Raw genomic sequence first — 13,764 nt, 5'->3', positions numbered from 1 at the left:
AAAATTATTTTTTTTCAGTGTTCTCTCACTTCGGAAATAACTTCGTTGACCCTATTAACTCTTTGTCTAAAAGGAATATGCCTGTCCATTCGCACCATAGCTTGGAAAAGTAAATGCTCTTGAACAGTAAGTGTACCAACAAAAAGATCGTCTTGTTGAACATAAGCCATCCTTGAGGTCAAAACACTGGCAGATACTCTTTGTCCATTAGCTGCCATTGTTCCCGAAACTGTGACTCCTCGAGTTGATCGAAATGTCAGAGCATTTAAAAGTGTTGTTTTTCCAGCTCCCGAGGATCCCATAATTATTAATAATTCTCCAGGATATGCTGCGCCACATACTACATTAATAAATCAAGTAAATAATTTTTTATTCTCTTTTTAGTTTTTATTTTATATATTTGTATTATCTAAATAAGTTTTATTTATTTAATTATAATTCTAGTTAATAATTTAAAAAATAATAAACTTGCCATCTTTTAAAAGATGTTTCTGTTGAATAGGTCGTTGGGAATTTCTCCAAAGTATTCTCTTCCAAAAACGTTCATTTTCCGTTGCTGCAAATACATTAACATCACTCCAAGTATAAGTAATTTTATCCGACGAATCATTTGGATTAATTTTTCCCAATGTTGAGCCCTGCATTGGTTCCATTTGCAGTGAAGCCTCAGGTGTTTGTGTTTGAGATGTTATCCCCAGATGAGCATCCTAAAAAAATATTTAATAGAATTAGAAATTCTTTTTTTTAATTTAGTATATTATTAAAATTATTTAATAATATTCGTATTTTTTTATTGTTACTATTTACTAAGTTAAAATATTGTAAAAACTCTGTAATGGGTATAAAAAAAAATAAATTTTTATTTATTTTCTAAGTTAAAATATTGTTTATTTTATTTTTATTATTGAAAATTTATTCGAATTTATTATTAATTTTAAAATTGATTCAAATACAAAGTTTACAATTATTTACTATTTGCAATGTAAATAAACGAGAGACATTCTCATGTGGTTAGATGCACTGAGTCAAAAATAATTTATGGGTTAACCGCACATAAAAATTAAATTTCTACTTGAGCCATAAAAATTAAATTTATTGTCTATTTTGTATTTGGTTAATAGTATGTTTTTTTAAATTCTATTATATATGACGAATTTTGTTGTTCATTTAAAAAAAATTATCTTTTATCGTAAATTATTGATTCATTTTTTTTATTATTAAATATATATTATATTATTATAATTATTATTTTGATTAAATTATTTAATTAAATATTTTAAAAGAATATTTGTTTCCTCATGAACGATAGAATTTTTTAAAAAAACAAAAATAATGATTCACGAAAAAAAAAACTTTATACCTACCAAGTATATATACATACCGAGTGATACTTCTGAATTAACCATATAGGAATACTCTCTTCTTTAATACTAATAGTTTATTTAATTACTTATATTTAATAATATTTAATTAGTTATAATTAAATTAACATACAAATTATTTTTGAGGTTAAAACAAATTTTTAAAAATTATTTATAACAATTTATCGTATTTTCGGTGAATAAAGGTTAAATATTATATCAAATTATAAATATTTTACAAAAGAAAAACTTTTTAAAAATCATTAATAATAATATTAATTTTAATTAGTATATTTAATTAATTATAATTGAATTGTTTATACTTTTCTAACCTCATAAACTTAGAAATGTCAATAATCAATATTCACATTTATCGTGCCACTTCTTATTACTCATATTATAACATCCTAATACATTCAATGCATTGAAAACGGACATTTTTCAGTGAAAATTTGACAAATCCGTACCAGGAGTATAGAATGATAAAGTAGGTGGCATACAGCAGCCAATCAGAATGCTTCATTAACCTTATACAGAATACTACTAATATTTTGAATTTGAATTTGTGCCGCGCAAATGCTGCACTCTGATTGGTTGATACCGTGCCACCTTCTCGCTCTCCTATACTCCTGTTCCAATTTTTCAAATTTTTTGAATGAAAATACAGTTTGAATCCAACTAACTTTACTCAATATCAGGATATTATAAACATACATTAATAGAAAGTGGCATAAATCATTTGAATCATTTAATCGTTATATAATAATATAATTACGATTGTTGTTATACAAATATATTAAATAAAGTATTAAAATGTGTAAAATATTATTATTTTTTAAGGAGAAATATGGGAAACTTGAATATATTAAGATTATATAGGAAAAATATATGAAGTCGCCAAATTCTAACCTCAAAATAATTTAACACTTCTTTTGTTTTGTTGTTATAAATGAAGAAAATTTATAAAATAAATGAATAACAATGTTCTGTGAGATGGAAGGAAACATTTTTAATAATAATACAGGTATTTTAAACCTTTTTCTTTTTTTAATTGTTTATAAAAAATATATAAATTTATTGACATTATTTCTTTTATTGTTCGGTTTGTACAAATAATTTTAAAATTTTTTTCTTTTTGTTAAATAAATAAAGAAAATAATTAAATATACTTTTTATTACATTTTACTTCTCAGTAAATTCCATAAATATCGGTTCACCCAGTAACTTAGTATACTTGGTGAAAAAAAAATTCTCGCTCGTGGGAATTAAATTTTTTTTAATATTATTTTTTAAATTATTTCCAATTAAACTAATAAAAATAATTTACTACATTTTCTATTGTACAACAATTTAATATTTATTTATATTTCAATTTTATATAATTTATATTAAATTCTACATCATGGAGTTAAAAATATATTTTATAATTAAAAATTATGGTAAAATTACCGTAAGCAATTTTATTTGTAACAAAAATTAAATTATTTTTTATATTCTAAAAATATATATTATTTACTGACATTATTATTATTATTATTGTATATAACATATATAATTATTAATTAATTATTTTATTATATATAACTTATTATATATTTTATTGACATTTCTAATTTTTTTTCAGTGGGTGTATAGAATTTCCAGTACTGAAGCCAAAATGATACTAAATACCATTATTCTTCCTAAGGCTTCAAACAGTCTGTTCACCCCCTTTATTTTTAACGCATTACTATTCCATTATTGTCCAATTTTTTTTTATTTATTTTAACAAATAGTTTTTCATTTTTAATTTTTTTATTCTTTTCACATATTTTGATTAGAAAAAAATTTATCGTAGATTTTCAATATTCTTGAGAAATGAATTTTTCATTAAATAATTATTACTAGCTTTTTTTCTATTAAATGTCAATATTATTGGAAATTTTCAGTTGTAAGTTTATGATAACAGTTTGCTTTGATATATTATATTTCGATTTTTTAACATAGACTCAAGGTAAAATCCAGTTATACAGGAATATTGTAAAAATCCAGAAAGATTTATCACGTAATTGATGCAATTCAATATACGTGGTTAAATTACGTGTCAAGAAAAAATTGATTGAAATAAGGTTTTAGTTTTAAAAAAATATAGAAAAATTTTTGAACTTAAAAATAAAATTCCATAATTAAAAAATTTATTAATAATGAAAAAAAATAATACTCACAAATATAACTGAATGGTAGGAAACTCTTTCATGACCTATTGCTGTTGATGTAGATGGTATTAAGGGTTTTTTTTCATCGTTGGCTTTCATTTTGATTAATGTTTTCTTCTTTTACATTAAAATATAAATAATGATAAGAATTTAAAATAAAAATTCAATTTAAATTCTCATTGAAATTCCATGTGATTTAAGTTTTTTCACATCCATATAGAATTTCAAACCACATCCTCCACGTTATAGGTTCAATAATATTTCCGGGTGCATTCACAGCTTTTTTTTTGTTTAAAAAAAAAGGAAAACACATTTTTCGTTAGTAAAATTAAATTATTAATTGGCCATAATTAATTACAATTTAAATGAAATTCAAAAATTCTATTAAAAAATACAGTAAAATTTTAAATTATTATTATAAAATAAAAATATTAAATAAAATGAGTTAAAATATTTTTTTGTACTTTTGGAAAAAAAATTCTTTTTGTTGTCAGTAAAAAAAAATTAATTCCCAAAATTACATTGTGTTACACTTATGATGAATGGTCTACAACCACCACGAGAGTTGCAATGAAACTGATGAAGGTTTCATATGTTTCTTCCTTCACAAAGAGGAGAAAAGACTTGCGGCCGCATATATACCTAATTTAAAAAGTGAAAAAAATTTTTTTCTAATTAAACACTCTGAAAAGAATATTTTTTTTAAAATATATATTTTTTCTTTTTATATTTATTTCAAAAGAAAAAAAATGTTTATTTATTAATTATTAGTTTAATAAATAATATATAACACATATATGCCAAAAAACAAAAAAGCAATTCCATTGTTTGAAAAATTGTTGGCCCTGAAAAGGGCCATTTTTTGATGAATTAATAAACATTAATAATTTTATGCAACTTAATTAAAGTAATATGACTATAAATAAATAATAAACATTTATAAAAATTAAAGAAATAATTTTGTTTATAGCCGTACATATTTAGAATAGGAATATGAAATCTAGTTAATTAACTTTAATAAACACAACAAAAGTAAGAACAAAAATAAATAAACTTTTTTTAACAAGAATTTTTATAACTTTGTAAAGCTTTATTGCCTTCACTCATGGCGTGCTTTGCCAATTCTCCCGGTAAAATGAATTGTACTGCCGTTTGCATTTCACGTGAACCAATTGTTTTAGATTTAATTTTTTTACACAAACTGCCAGCTTCCGTTGCGAGCCTTTCAAAAATATCTACCATAAAATCGTTCATTATATTCATGGCTTTGACTGAAATCGTACTGTCTTGATGGACCTGTTTTAGTACTTTGTGAATATAGATGCTATATGATACAATACTCTTCTTTTTTTTTCTAAGATTTGATGAGTGTGATGTAGCGTGCGACTTTTTATGACTTATTGAAACTGATGTTACCTTTTTCTTATTATTTTTTACTGGCGACATTTTTTTTGCTGTTAATGTTCCTTTCATTTTTTTAGATTTCTGAACAATTGGTGTAGCTTCTGTTTCTTCTTCTTCATCATCTCCATCTTCTTCTTCTTCTTCTTCTTCAGATGATGAATTGGGTTCACTTTCCGATTGTGTACTCATAGCTGCAGCTTCTTCTCGAGACGATTCCATTTCTTCAACTCTTTTACCCTTCTTTGTTTTTGGCATTTCTTTAATATTATTTAAATTATTTTAATTAACACTGATTTATAAATAAATAACACTGATAAAAAAACTATTTAACAATTTAACACTCTTTTTCACAGAACAGAACGAAAATAAGTCAGCTCACACGACTGAGGGAATATTTATAGGAAAATTTGAGGGAGGAGCAAATTTTCAATTTAAGCAAATCAAAATATCATATACAATATCTTACAAGTCCCACTATTTTCATTTTTCGAATTTGGCCTATTAAGAAGCAGCTGTAAATAAGTAGAAGAAAAAGAAAAATCTATAAGGTAATTATTATTATTAGACAAAAAAAATAGTATTATTATTTTTAATTAATTTAATTATTAACAAAAATTATTACAATCAATCAAAATAACCAATTAATTATATATAAATATATATAAAATTTTGTTTGATGAGTAATAATTTGTACTTTGAATAATGTTTAGTATTTAAAAATAAAAGCGAAACGTTTTTCATTCTTGTTAATTTCTGCTCAATTCACAGTTGTCATTTTAATGGAAATGTCTTTAGAAAAAAAGGATTAATGTCTTTTAAAATAATGATGTTTAATTAATTTTTTTTTCTTTAATAATAACGTTCAAAGAATTTTATGAGGGAAAAAAAAATGTCGCATAATTTAGATCGTGATTATTCATTGCCAGTAATAGAAAATGAAAATACAAATTATCCCGAAAAAAGAACAGAGTCACTTTTTTTGGAAAAAACTAAACAGCATTTGGTTGATAAAATTTTTATCATTAATATATTTCTTCATTTTTAACACTTTTCTGTGTTTATTTTGTTTATAATAATTAATTTATAATTAAAAATTTAATTTTAAATTTAATTCGATTATTTGATTTATATTAATTTATAATGTAAATTTTTAATAGATTAAGTACAAGAAACTTCGAAATGAAAGAAGAGAAATATTAGTGAAAAATAATAATTATTCACATGTTTTGGAAGTTGTGGCTTTTACATTAAATATCGAATCTTCATTCTTGCTGGAAGGAATTATTGATAAGGATGAATATATAGATACTTTTATTAGTTTTTTTAATAAAGATGGAAGAAAAATAATTGCCATTCAATTACAGGAAATTTCCCCTCCTTCAATTGGTAATTCTTTAATTTTCTCTTTTTATATTTTAATAAATTATTTTGTTACTCTATAATTTTTTTCCACATTTATATATTTTTATATTAAAATTTATTTAAATGTTTGTTTTTATTTTCTATAGAATCCGGTTGTTGGACACCAGAATATGTGAAAGAGAAAACAATCTTACGATGTGTTGTCACAGATGAAAATTCAAAATATAAACATGGACAATGTGTATTTGTTTATCGATTACGCTCGGATATTGATTTTGAAATGGAACAATTACTTGAAGTAATTATTTAATATATTTTGTATTATTTTTTATCTTTATTCAATTTTTATATTTATATTGTTTTCTTTTAAAGAAAGAATTGATAAATTTTTTTTAGTTTTATTTTTAATTCAAACAATTTTTTTAACAGGAAACGTATTATGCTTTCGTTGAAATTGATCCTGAATCAGAAAAAATTATTTCCGAAATTTCCCAACTTATGAATCGATTATGTAAACCAGTCTTAATTGCTTGTTCTGAATGGGGTGAATTATTTAAAACTGAATCTGGTCGAAAAATGAAAGAGAATTTTATTGGCGATTTTAAAGATTTTTGCAAGTTTCTCAACAGTATGTTAAAGTTATTTAAATTAATTAATTTTAAGTAAAACAATGACACTTTGAAATAATAATTCTAATAATTATAATTAAAATTATTTTTTAATTCTTTAATCAGTGACTGAAATGGAGTATGATATTGATTCAAAATTCTTCACCGATTGGAATTTTTATCAGAAATGTTTAGCTGATCCAGAAGAACTTAAACAATGTAATAATAATTATGAAGTATTATTACAAGTTGAAGATATTGTAAAAGGATGGATGAAGACGATAAAAAAGGTATTTAATATTTTTTTAATATTTAATTTCCTATATTATTTGTTTATATTAATTTTCTTTTTTGTTTTTTGTTAAAAAAAAGTCTGTTGTTCAAAGTCGACAATTAAGACGAGAATCGGAAACCGCTGGACCAAGGGAGGAATATTTTTACTGGCGAAGATTATTAATTTGTTTTTCAACAATCACTAAATACATTAAAAAACCGGAAACACAAAGGTTTTTAAAATTTCTCGAAATTACGAAATCCAAATTAATAAAGGTTTGTATCAATTAAATTTAATATAATTTTTTAATTTAAAAATTGAATTGTAAATTTGTTTTATTTCACAGAAATGGAATAAATTAGAAGATGAAGTGGCAATTATTGAAATAATAGCGCAAGATAATGAAAAATATTTGTTCGCATTGGAAAAGTTTATTAAACCTTTATACCAATTGAATCCAACTGAAATTGGAAATTATTTGCCAGCTATAATGTATGCGATTCGCATGATTTATACCACATCTCGTTTTTTTAATACAAGACAAATGATAACTGCAGTATTTGTTAAGGTATAATGAAAATTAAATATAAAAATAAAAGTAAAATCAAAATTCTGATTTAATTTTCTAAGAGACAAAAATAAAAGACAAACAATTTGTTTAGATAACAAATCAATTAATTGTGACATGTAAATCATATTTAACGGAAAATGGAACATTGAAAATTTGGCAAGATGCAAAATTAATTATGATTTCAAGAATGAAGGTAAAGAAACATTTTTTTAAAAATTGAAATAAAATTGTAAATAAAATGAAATTTTTCTTTTTAGGATTGTATTAAACTCTGTGATTACTATTTCGATTGTTACAAGGAAATGAGAAAAAAAATCAAAACATCAACAGAGGAAAAATCATTCGAAATTTCTGAGATGTATGTCTTTGGGAAGTTTAATACATTTAAAGAAAGATTAAATAAAGTAAGTTATATAATAGATACAAATAAATTTTTTCAAAATTAAAAATATTAAATTAACAAAAAAATATATTGTTATATAATAAAGTAAAATTAATTTTAATGGATAATTATTTTATAAATTTATTATTTTTCAGATTATTGATGTTCTTAACATAACTCTTGAGTACTCAATTTTACATAGTTCAGCTATTGAAGGAATAGATATTTTTGCTCAAAAATTTACATCCTTTTTTGAAAAAATTGCTTCAAAAACTTACGATCCTTTAGATTATCGAAAATTTGATTTTGAACCCGATTATAAGGAATTTAAAGAAAATGTCACAGAAACTGAAGTGGAAATAAGAAATTTTTTCTTTAAATCTATCTCTCAAGTTCCTACAACAATTCAGGCGCTTCATTTTGTTGCTAGGTAATTAATAATTCTAAATATAAATATATATTTTAAATTTGTATTTTGTAAGTGAATCAAAAATTATTTATTCGTTTATAGATTTGAAAAGCTGAATTTAAAAGTATTGAATATTGATCGAAAATATTTAGAACTTGTTGCATCTTATCAGAAAGAAATTGAAAATATTCGTGACATATACAATGAAAATAGATCGGCACCCGATATTTCTCGAAATATTCCACCAATTGCAAATCGTATATTATGGATTCGACAACTTTATAAACGAATTGAAGCACCAATGGAAATTTTTAAATCACGTGAACGAATTATTAAACATGAAAAAACTCAAAGAGTTATTCGAATGTATAATGTGATAATAAGAGTATTCATTCATTATGAAATGATACATCATAAAGCTTGGTATGATTCTTCAGAAGTGGTAAGTTTTTTTAAAAAATAAATTATATTAATATTTATAAATTATTTTTGTATTTATGAATTAAAAATTGAAAAAAATAATTTTTAGTAAACAAGAGAGAAATTAAAGGAATAGAATGTTTAAAAAAAAGACTCTTGTCTTTCTGAATTTTAATCAAAAAAAAAAAAAAAATTTATTATCTAGGTACGTTTGGCATTGACATCACCTCTTCTAATAAGAAATCCAAAAACAAACAAATATACTTTAAATTTCGATCCCTATGTTGTTGAGGTCATCCGTGAGTCGGATCATATGTCGAAATTTGGACTAGAGGTTCCGGAATTTATAAAAATTATAAATTTATCCAAAGAAAAACTTTTTTTATCCTATGAAACGGTGAAATATTTAGTTCACAAAAACGATACTATCAGGTAAATTTAATTAACAATTAATATTAACATTAAATTATTAATTTTGAAAAATGTAACTTGTTAACAAAATTAAAAAGCAATTTTACAATTTACTGTAGAAAAAAATTTTATTTACAGACGCTCGGTTCCCCTTATATTTTTAAATTTAATGAAACCCTCATTTATGAAGTTAGAAGATTCTTTTCAGCCTTGTTTATCTATAATAACATGGTCCTCATTAAGAATCGAAGAAATTTGTGAAACAATAAGTGCCACAATAAAAGATGTTGAAACATTTCTCAATGAAGTAAAATATATAAAAGAGGCAATAGTCGATGAAATTTTTGTAAAAATTGCAGAAACAGATTTAATAATATTGGAAAATTCACCAATATCTGGAATAGAATTTTTTGAAAAAAATTTCACATTCAAAAATTTTATTTCTATTGAATTAAAAGAAAATTCCACGGTGGCGGAAAAATCAGTTATTGAAATTATTAATAATTTTTTGGATTTAATTTCTGATTCGAGTATTTCAGAAATGAAATACGATTGGCTTGATTCTGATAAAGTTAATAAACCCGTGAGCTCATTAACTAAACTTACAAAAGATTTTGAATCTGGTATTTATATATTTGTGATAAATTTTTGAAATTATATTTTAAAAATTAAAAATCGTAATTTTTTAAAAAAATTGTATTTATTTATAATTAAAATTAATTTCATAATATACAGGATTTGGTCGTGTGGATAAAAATGCAAAAATCAATTTAACACAATTACACAACGATTGTATAGAATTGTTTGCATATTTTAATTTCAAATTAATAGACGCATTAGTTAAATGTACAAAAAATTCGCTGACAATTTTAAAGAAACGAGTTCGAACAAATAGGTTTGTAAAAATACTTTCATAATAATTATTAAAATTTTTAATTAATTTCTTTTTCAATTTGTTTTAAAAACTATTTATTATTTAAAAAAAAAAAAACAAAATTTACAGTCTTTTTGTGAGTGAAAATATTGTTGAAGGAGCTGAACCGCCGTTATTTTTAACACAATTTATATTGGAAATTCCACAAATTATTATGTTACCAAGTATTGAAGAATTACAACAATTTTTTAGTAATGTCATTATAAATATTGTTGGAATTAATAAAGAAATTATTATGTGGGGACAGCGAAATTTTCTTAAAGAACAATACTATGAAGACGAAAGTATTAAAATCTTGATATTTCGAAAGTTTATTTTTTAAAATATTTTTCCAATTCTTATTAAATAGTTATGATTTAATGATTGAAATATTTTTCAATATGAACATTTTTTTTTTCAGGTGACAATGAAGAAAATTTGAAAAATTATTATGAAATTATTGCTGATCATAGAGAAATTATTCGATCAATGTTGAATTTACAAGGATCAATATCAATATTAAAAGATGATGTCTCTTTATTGATAAAGGTAAATTATTACAATTTTTTTTTATATAAATTACTATTATATTTTTGTACTTATAGTTTACCTTATAATAAATTAAAATTTTTGAATAATATCTACAGTACTAAAAATAAAATATAATTTGATTCTTATTGACAGTCATATCAAAGGTTTTGTTTTGTTTGGGCAGAGGATAGGAACGATCAATTAAAAAGATTTGTAAATGCCGAGCCTATTGTTGTTGATATTAAGAATAAATTTGACGAATTTGAAAATCTTTTTCTCGAAATAAATAATTTACCTGAATTTTATATTATCGGTTGTATACAAATTAATATGGGTAATTTTTTTTTTTTAATAAAGTAAAAATTAAATAGAGAATTAGATTTTTTTATTATCATTTTTTTTTGTTTAGATAAATTAAAATTTTCCTTGATGGAGGAAGCTGGTATTTGGAAAAAAACTTTTGGATTAATTTTATCAAAGACTTATGAAGAAAAATTAAGAAAAATAGTTGGATATATAGATGAAAAAAATAAAATATTATCAAGAGATATAAATGATTTGGAAGATGTGAGAATTGCAATGAGATGTCTAGGAGAGATTAGAAATGATTTTATATCAATGGATATTGAATTAATTTCAATAGAAGAAACCTATGCTTTAATGTCAAAATACAATGTTACTTATACACAAGAGGAACAAAATACAGTTGATAATCTTCGTGATTGTTTTTCAAATTTATTGAATACGGTATTATTTCTTTTTTTTTGATTAATTATTTTTATTTAAATATATTTTCGTCGTAAAATATAATTAATAATTTAAAAAAAAATAATTTTCTATTCTTTAGGCTGAGAAAATTCAACAAATTATTTGTGAAATGCAAGAACCATTGAAGAAAGAATTAACTGATGGGGTGGCAATTTTTAAGAAAGATGTCATAAATTTTGATGCTGATTTTGAGAAAAATGGACCAATGGTTGAGGGATTACCAGCAAAAGAAGCTAGTGATAGGTATTTATTTTTCTTTCCATTTTGATTTGAGTTTAAGTAATAAATATTTTTGAAATTATATTTTTTTTTAGAATGATATTATTTCAATCGCAATTCGAAGAATTATGGGAGAGATTTGAAACTTATAACAGTGGTGAGAGTTTATTTGGCATTGATCAAACAGAATATCCAGCTTTGGAAAAACGAAAAAGAGAATTAACTTTATTACAAAAATTGTACAATTTATATTTACATGTAAATCGTACAATCGATGGTTACTATCAAATTCCATGGAATGAAATTAATATCGATGTTATTATCACTGAATTATCTGATTTTCAAAATAGGTTTGTTTTATTTTTTTGTTTTAATAATTAAAAATTGTTTTTTGAGTTTTGAAAAAAGAAATATATTTTTATAATTTTTCATCAGATGTCGAATGCTACCGAAAGCAATGAGAGATTGGCCAGCGTATATTGATTTGAAGAAGAAAATTGATGATTTCAATGAAACTTGTCCTTTATTAGAGATGATGGCCAATAAAGCAATGGAAGATAGACATTGGGAAAGAATGTCAAAACTTTGCAATTATACATTTAATATTGAATCTGAAATTTTTCTTTTGGCTGATGTAATGAATGCTCCTTTATTAAAATATAAAGATGATATTGAAGTAAGTAATAATGATATTATAATTATTTATTATTAATTGCAAAACAATTTTAATCAAGTTCACAGTAATTTTTCTAATACTTTTTAGTAAATTTTCTTTTATAAATATGTAAATATTTATTTTTATTGATTAAATATTATTGAATGTATAGGATATTTGTATAAGTTCTGTAAAAGAAAAGGACATTGAAAGTAAATTGAATCAAGTGATTGCTGATTGGGCAATTGTTGATTTGCAATTTTCTTCATTTAAACAAAGAGGTGAATTGCTTCTTAAAGGGACTGAAACTGCTGAAATTATTTCTCAACTAGAAGACAGTTTAATGATTATAAGTTCTCTTGTTGCAAATCGGTAAATTTACTTATTTATTAATTAAAATTGACATTTTTTTTTCATAAAATTGATTTTCTATAGTAGAAATTTTACTCTTTTTTTATTTATTAACATTTATGATTTTTTTTCAGATACAATATGCATTTTAAAAAAGATATTCAATTATGGCAGAATAAATTGACAAATACTTCTGAAATATTGTCAAAATGGTTGACTGTTCAAAGTTTATGGGCTTATTTAGAAGCAGTTTTTATTGGAGGCGATATTTCGAAACAATTACCTGAAGAAGCAAAACGATTTAATGTATGTTTTTCTATTTTGATTTACTGATTGATAATAATTATTAATTTCAAAATAATAAAATTATTTCTTAAGGATATTGATAAATCTTGGGTTAAATTAATGCAACATGCGCATGATAAATTAAATGCTATTGAAACATGTACAGGAGATGAAACAATGTCTGTAATGTTGTCATTTCTCATGGATCAATTGGAATCTTGTCAAAAATCACTCAGTGGGTAAGAATATAAAAATTTAAAGAAAACATTTTTTTACAAATATAAATTCTTAAAAGAAATTATCAATTTTCTTTTATCGAAGACAATTTTTTTTTTTTGTTGACTATAATACATGAAAATAAACTTTTTTAATTAAAATTTAAAGTTATTTATAAATAAATAAATAATATTATTATTATATTTTTATTACTAATAGATATTTGGAGACGAAACGAGTCATTTTTCCCAGATTTTGTTTTATTTCCGATCCAAGTTTATTGGAAATTTTGGGACAAGCTGCCGATTCGCATACGATTCAAAAGTATTTGGATGGCTTTTTCGATAATATTGGTAAAGTAAGAAAATCTACAAGAATTTTTCTTCTATATTTAATCCACTTGAAAAGAACATAAAAATTATTTTAATG

The 13,764-nt window shown here is 22.8% G+C and overlaps 3 protein-coding genes across 5 annotated transcripts in view; 1 reads left to right on the top strand and 2 right to left on the bottom strand.

The window, feature by feature from the left end:
• LOC127281723 (uncharacterized) overlaps positions 1-4,196 on the bottom strand; it is a 27,342-nt gene extending 23,146 nt beyond the window's left edge. The window contains exons 1-4 of the mRNA XM_051305983.1: positions 4,021-4,196; positions 3,566-3,835; positions 473-707; positions 30-340 (exon numbers count right to left, since the gene is read on the bottom strand). Coding sequence (XP_051161940.1) covers positions 30-340; positions 473-707; positions 3,566-3,655 — 636 coding nt within the window. The 5' untranslated portion in view covers positions 3,656-3,835; positions 4,021-4,196. The remainder of the gene's footprint in view (positions 1-29; positions 341-472; positions 708-3,565; positions 3,836-4,020) is intronic.
• LOC127276711 (dynein axonemal heavy chain 8) overlaps positions 2,105-13,764 on the top strand; it is a 23,604-nt gene continuing 11,944 nt past the window's right edge. The window contains exons 1-26 of one of the 3 annotated variants that reach the window (XM_051297369.1): positions 2,105-2,385; positions 5,314-5,508; positions 6,118-6,346; positions 6,469-6,620; positions 6,752-6,950; positions 7,057-7,220; positions 7,303-7,479; positions 7,551-7,772; positions 7,867-7,968; positions 8,033-8,179; positions 8,313-8,587; positions 8,669-9,008; positions 9,192-9,418; positions 9,536-10,020; positions 10,133-10,292; positions 10,401-10,615; positions 10,732-10,859; positions 10,995-11,175; positions 11,251-11,588; positions 11,689-11,852; positions 11,924-12,178; positions 12,264-12,504; positions 12,656-12,855; positions 12,969-13,140; positions 13,213-13,358; positions 13,555-13,693. In XM_051297369.1, coding sequence (XP_051153326.1) covers positions 6,603-6,620; positions 6,752-6,950; positions 7,057-7,220; positions 7,303-7,479; positions 7,551-7,772; positions 7,867-7,968; positions 8,033-8,179; positions 8,313-8,587; positions 8,669-9,008; positions 9,192-9,418; positions 9,536-10,020; positions 10,133-10,292; positions 10,401-10,615; positions 10,732-10,859; positions 10,995-11,175; positions 11,251-11,588; positions 11,689-11,852; positions 11,924-12,178; positions 12,264-12,504; positions 12,656-12,855; positions 12,969-13,140; positions 13,213-13,358; positions 13,555-13,693 — 4,695 coding nt within the window. In that variant the 5' untranslated portion in view covers positions 2,105-2,385; positions 5,314-5,508; positions 6,118-6,346; positions 6,469-6,602. Of the gene's footprint in view, positions 2,386-5,313; positions 5,509-6,117; positions 6,347-6,468; positions 6,621-6,751; positions 6,951-7,056; positions 7,221-7,302; positions 7,480-7,550; positions 7,773-7,866; positions 7,969-8,032; positions 8,180-8,312; positions 8,588-8,668; positions 9,009-9,191; positions 9,419-9,535; positions 10,021-10,132; positions 10,293-10,400; positions 10,616-10,731; positions 10,860-10,994; positions 11,176-11,250; positions 11,589-11,688; positions 11,853-11,923; positions 12,179-12,263; positions 12,505-12,655; positions 12,856-12,968; positions 13,141-13,212; positions 13,359-13,554; positions 13,694-13,764 lie in introns of those variants that run through there. The other 2 variants (XM_051297438.1, XM_051297514.1) reach the window with 2 other exon arrangements.
• On the bottom strand, positions 4,403-5,331 carry LOC127278201 (late histone H2B.L4-like). The gene has a single exon (XM_051299826.1). The coding sequence runs from the start codon at positions 5,213-5,215 to the stop codon at positions 4,616-4,618; it is 600 nt and encodes a 199-aa protein (XP_051155783.1). The 5' UTR covers positions 5,216-5,331; the 3' UTR covers positions 4,403-4,615.

Source organism: Leptopilina boulardi, unplaced genomic scaffold (genome assembly GCF_019393585.1).
Source record: "Leptopilina boulardi isolate dan_hultmark-lab unplaced genomic scaffold, ZJU_Lbou_2.1 LbouV2_1, whole genome shotgun sequence".
NCBI classification, from domain to species: domain Eukaryota; kingdom Metazoa; phylum Arthropoda; class Insecta; order Hymenoptera; family Figitidae; genus Leptopilina; species Leptopilina boulardi.
The sequence above is the reverse complement of the archived record's forward strand: the minus strand, read 5'-3'. Positions and strand labels throughout refer to the sequence as shown.

Bases quoted from the DNA above. Each gene is read 5' to 3' on its own strand.
- LOC127278201 (XM_051299826.1), bottom strand. From the start codon at position 5,215: ATGCCAAAAACAAAGAAGGGTAAAAGAGTTGAAGAAATGGAATCGTCT.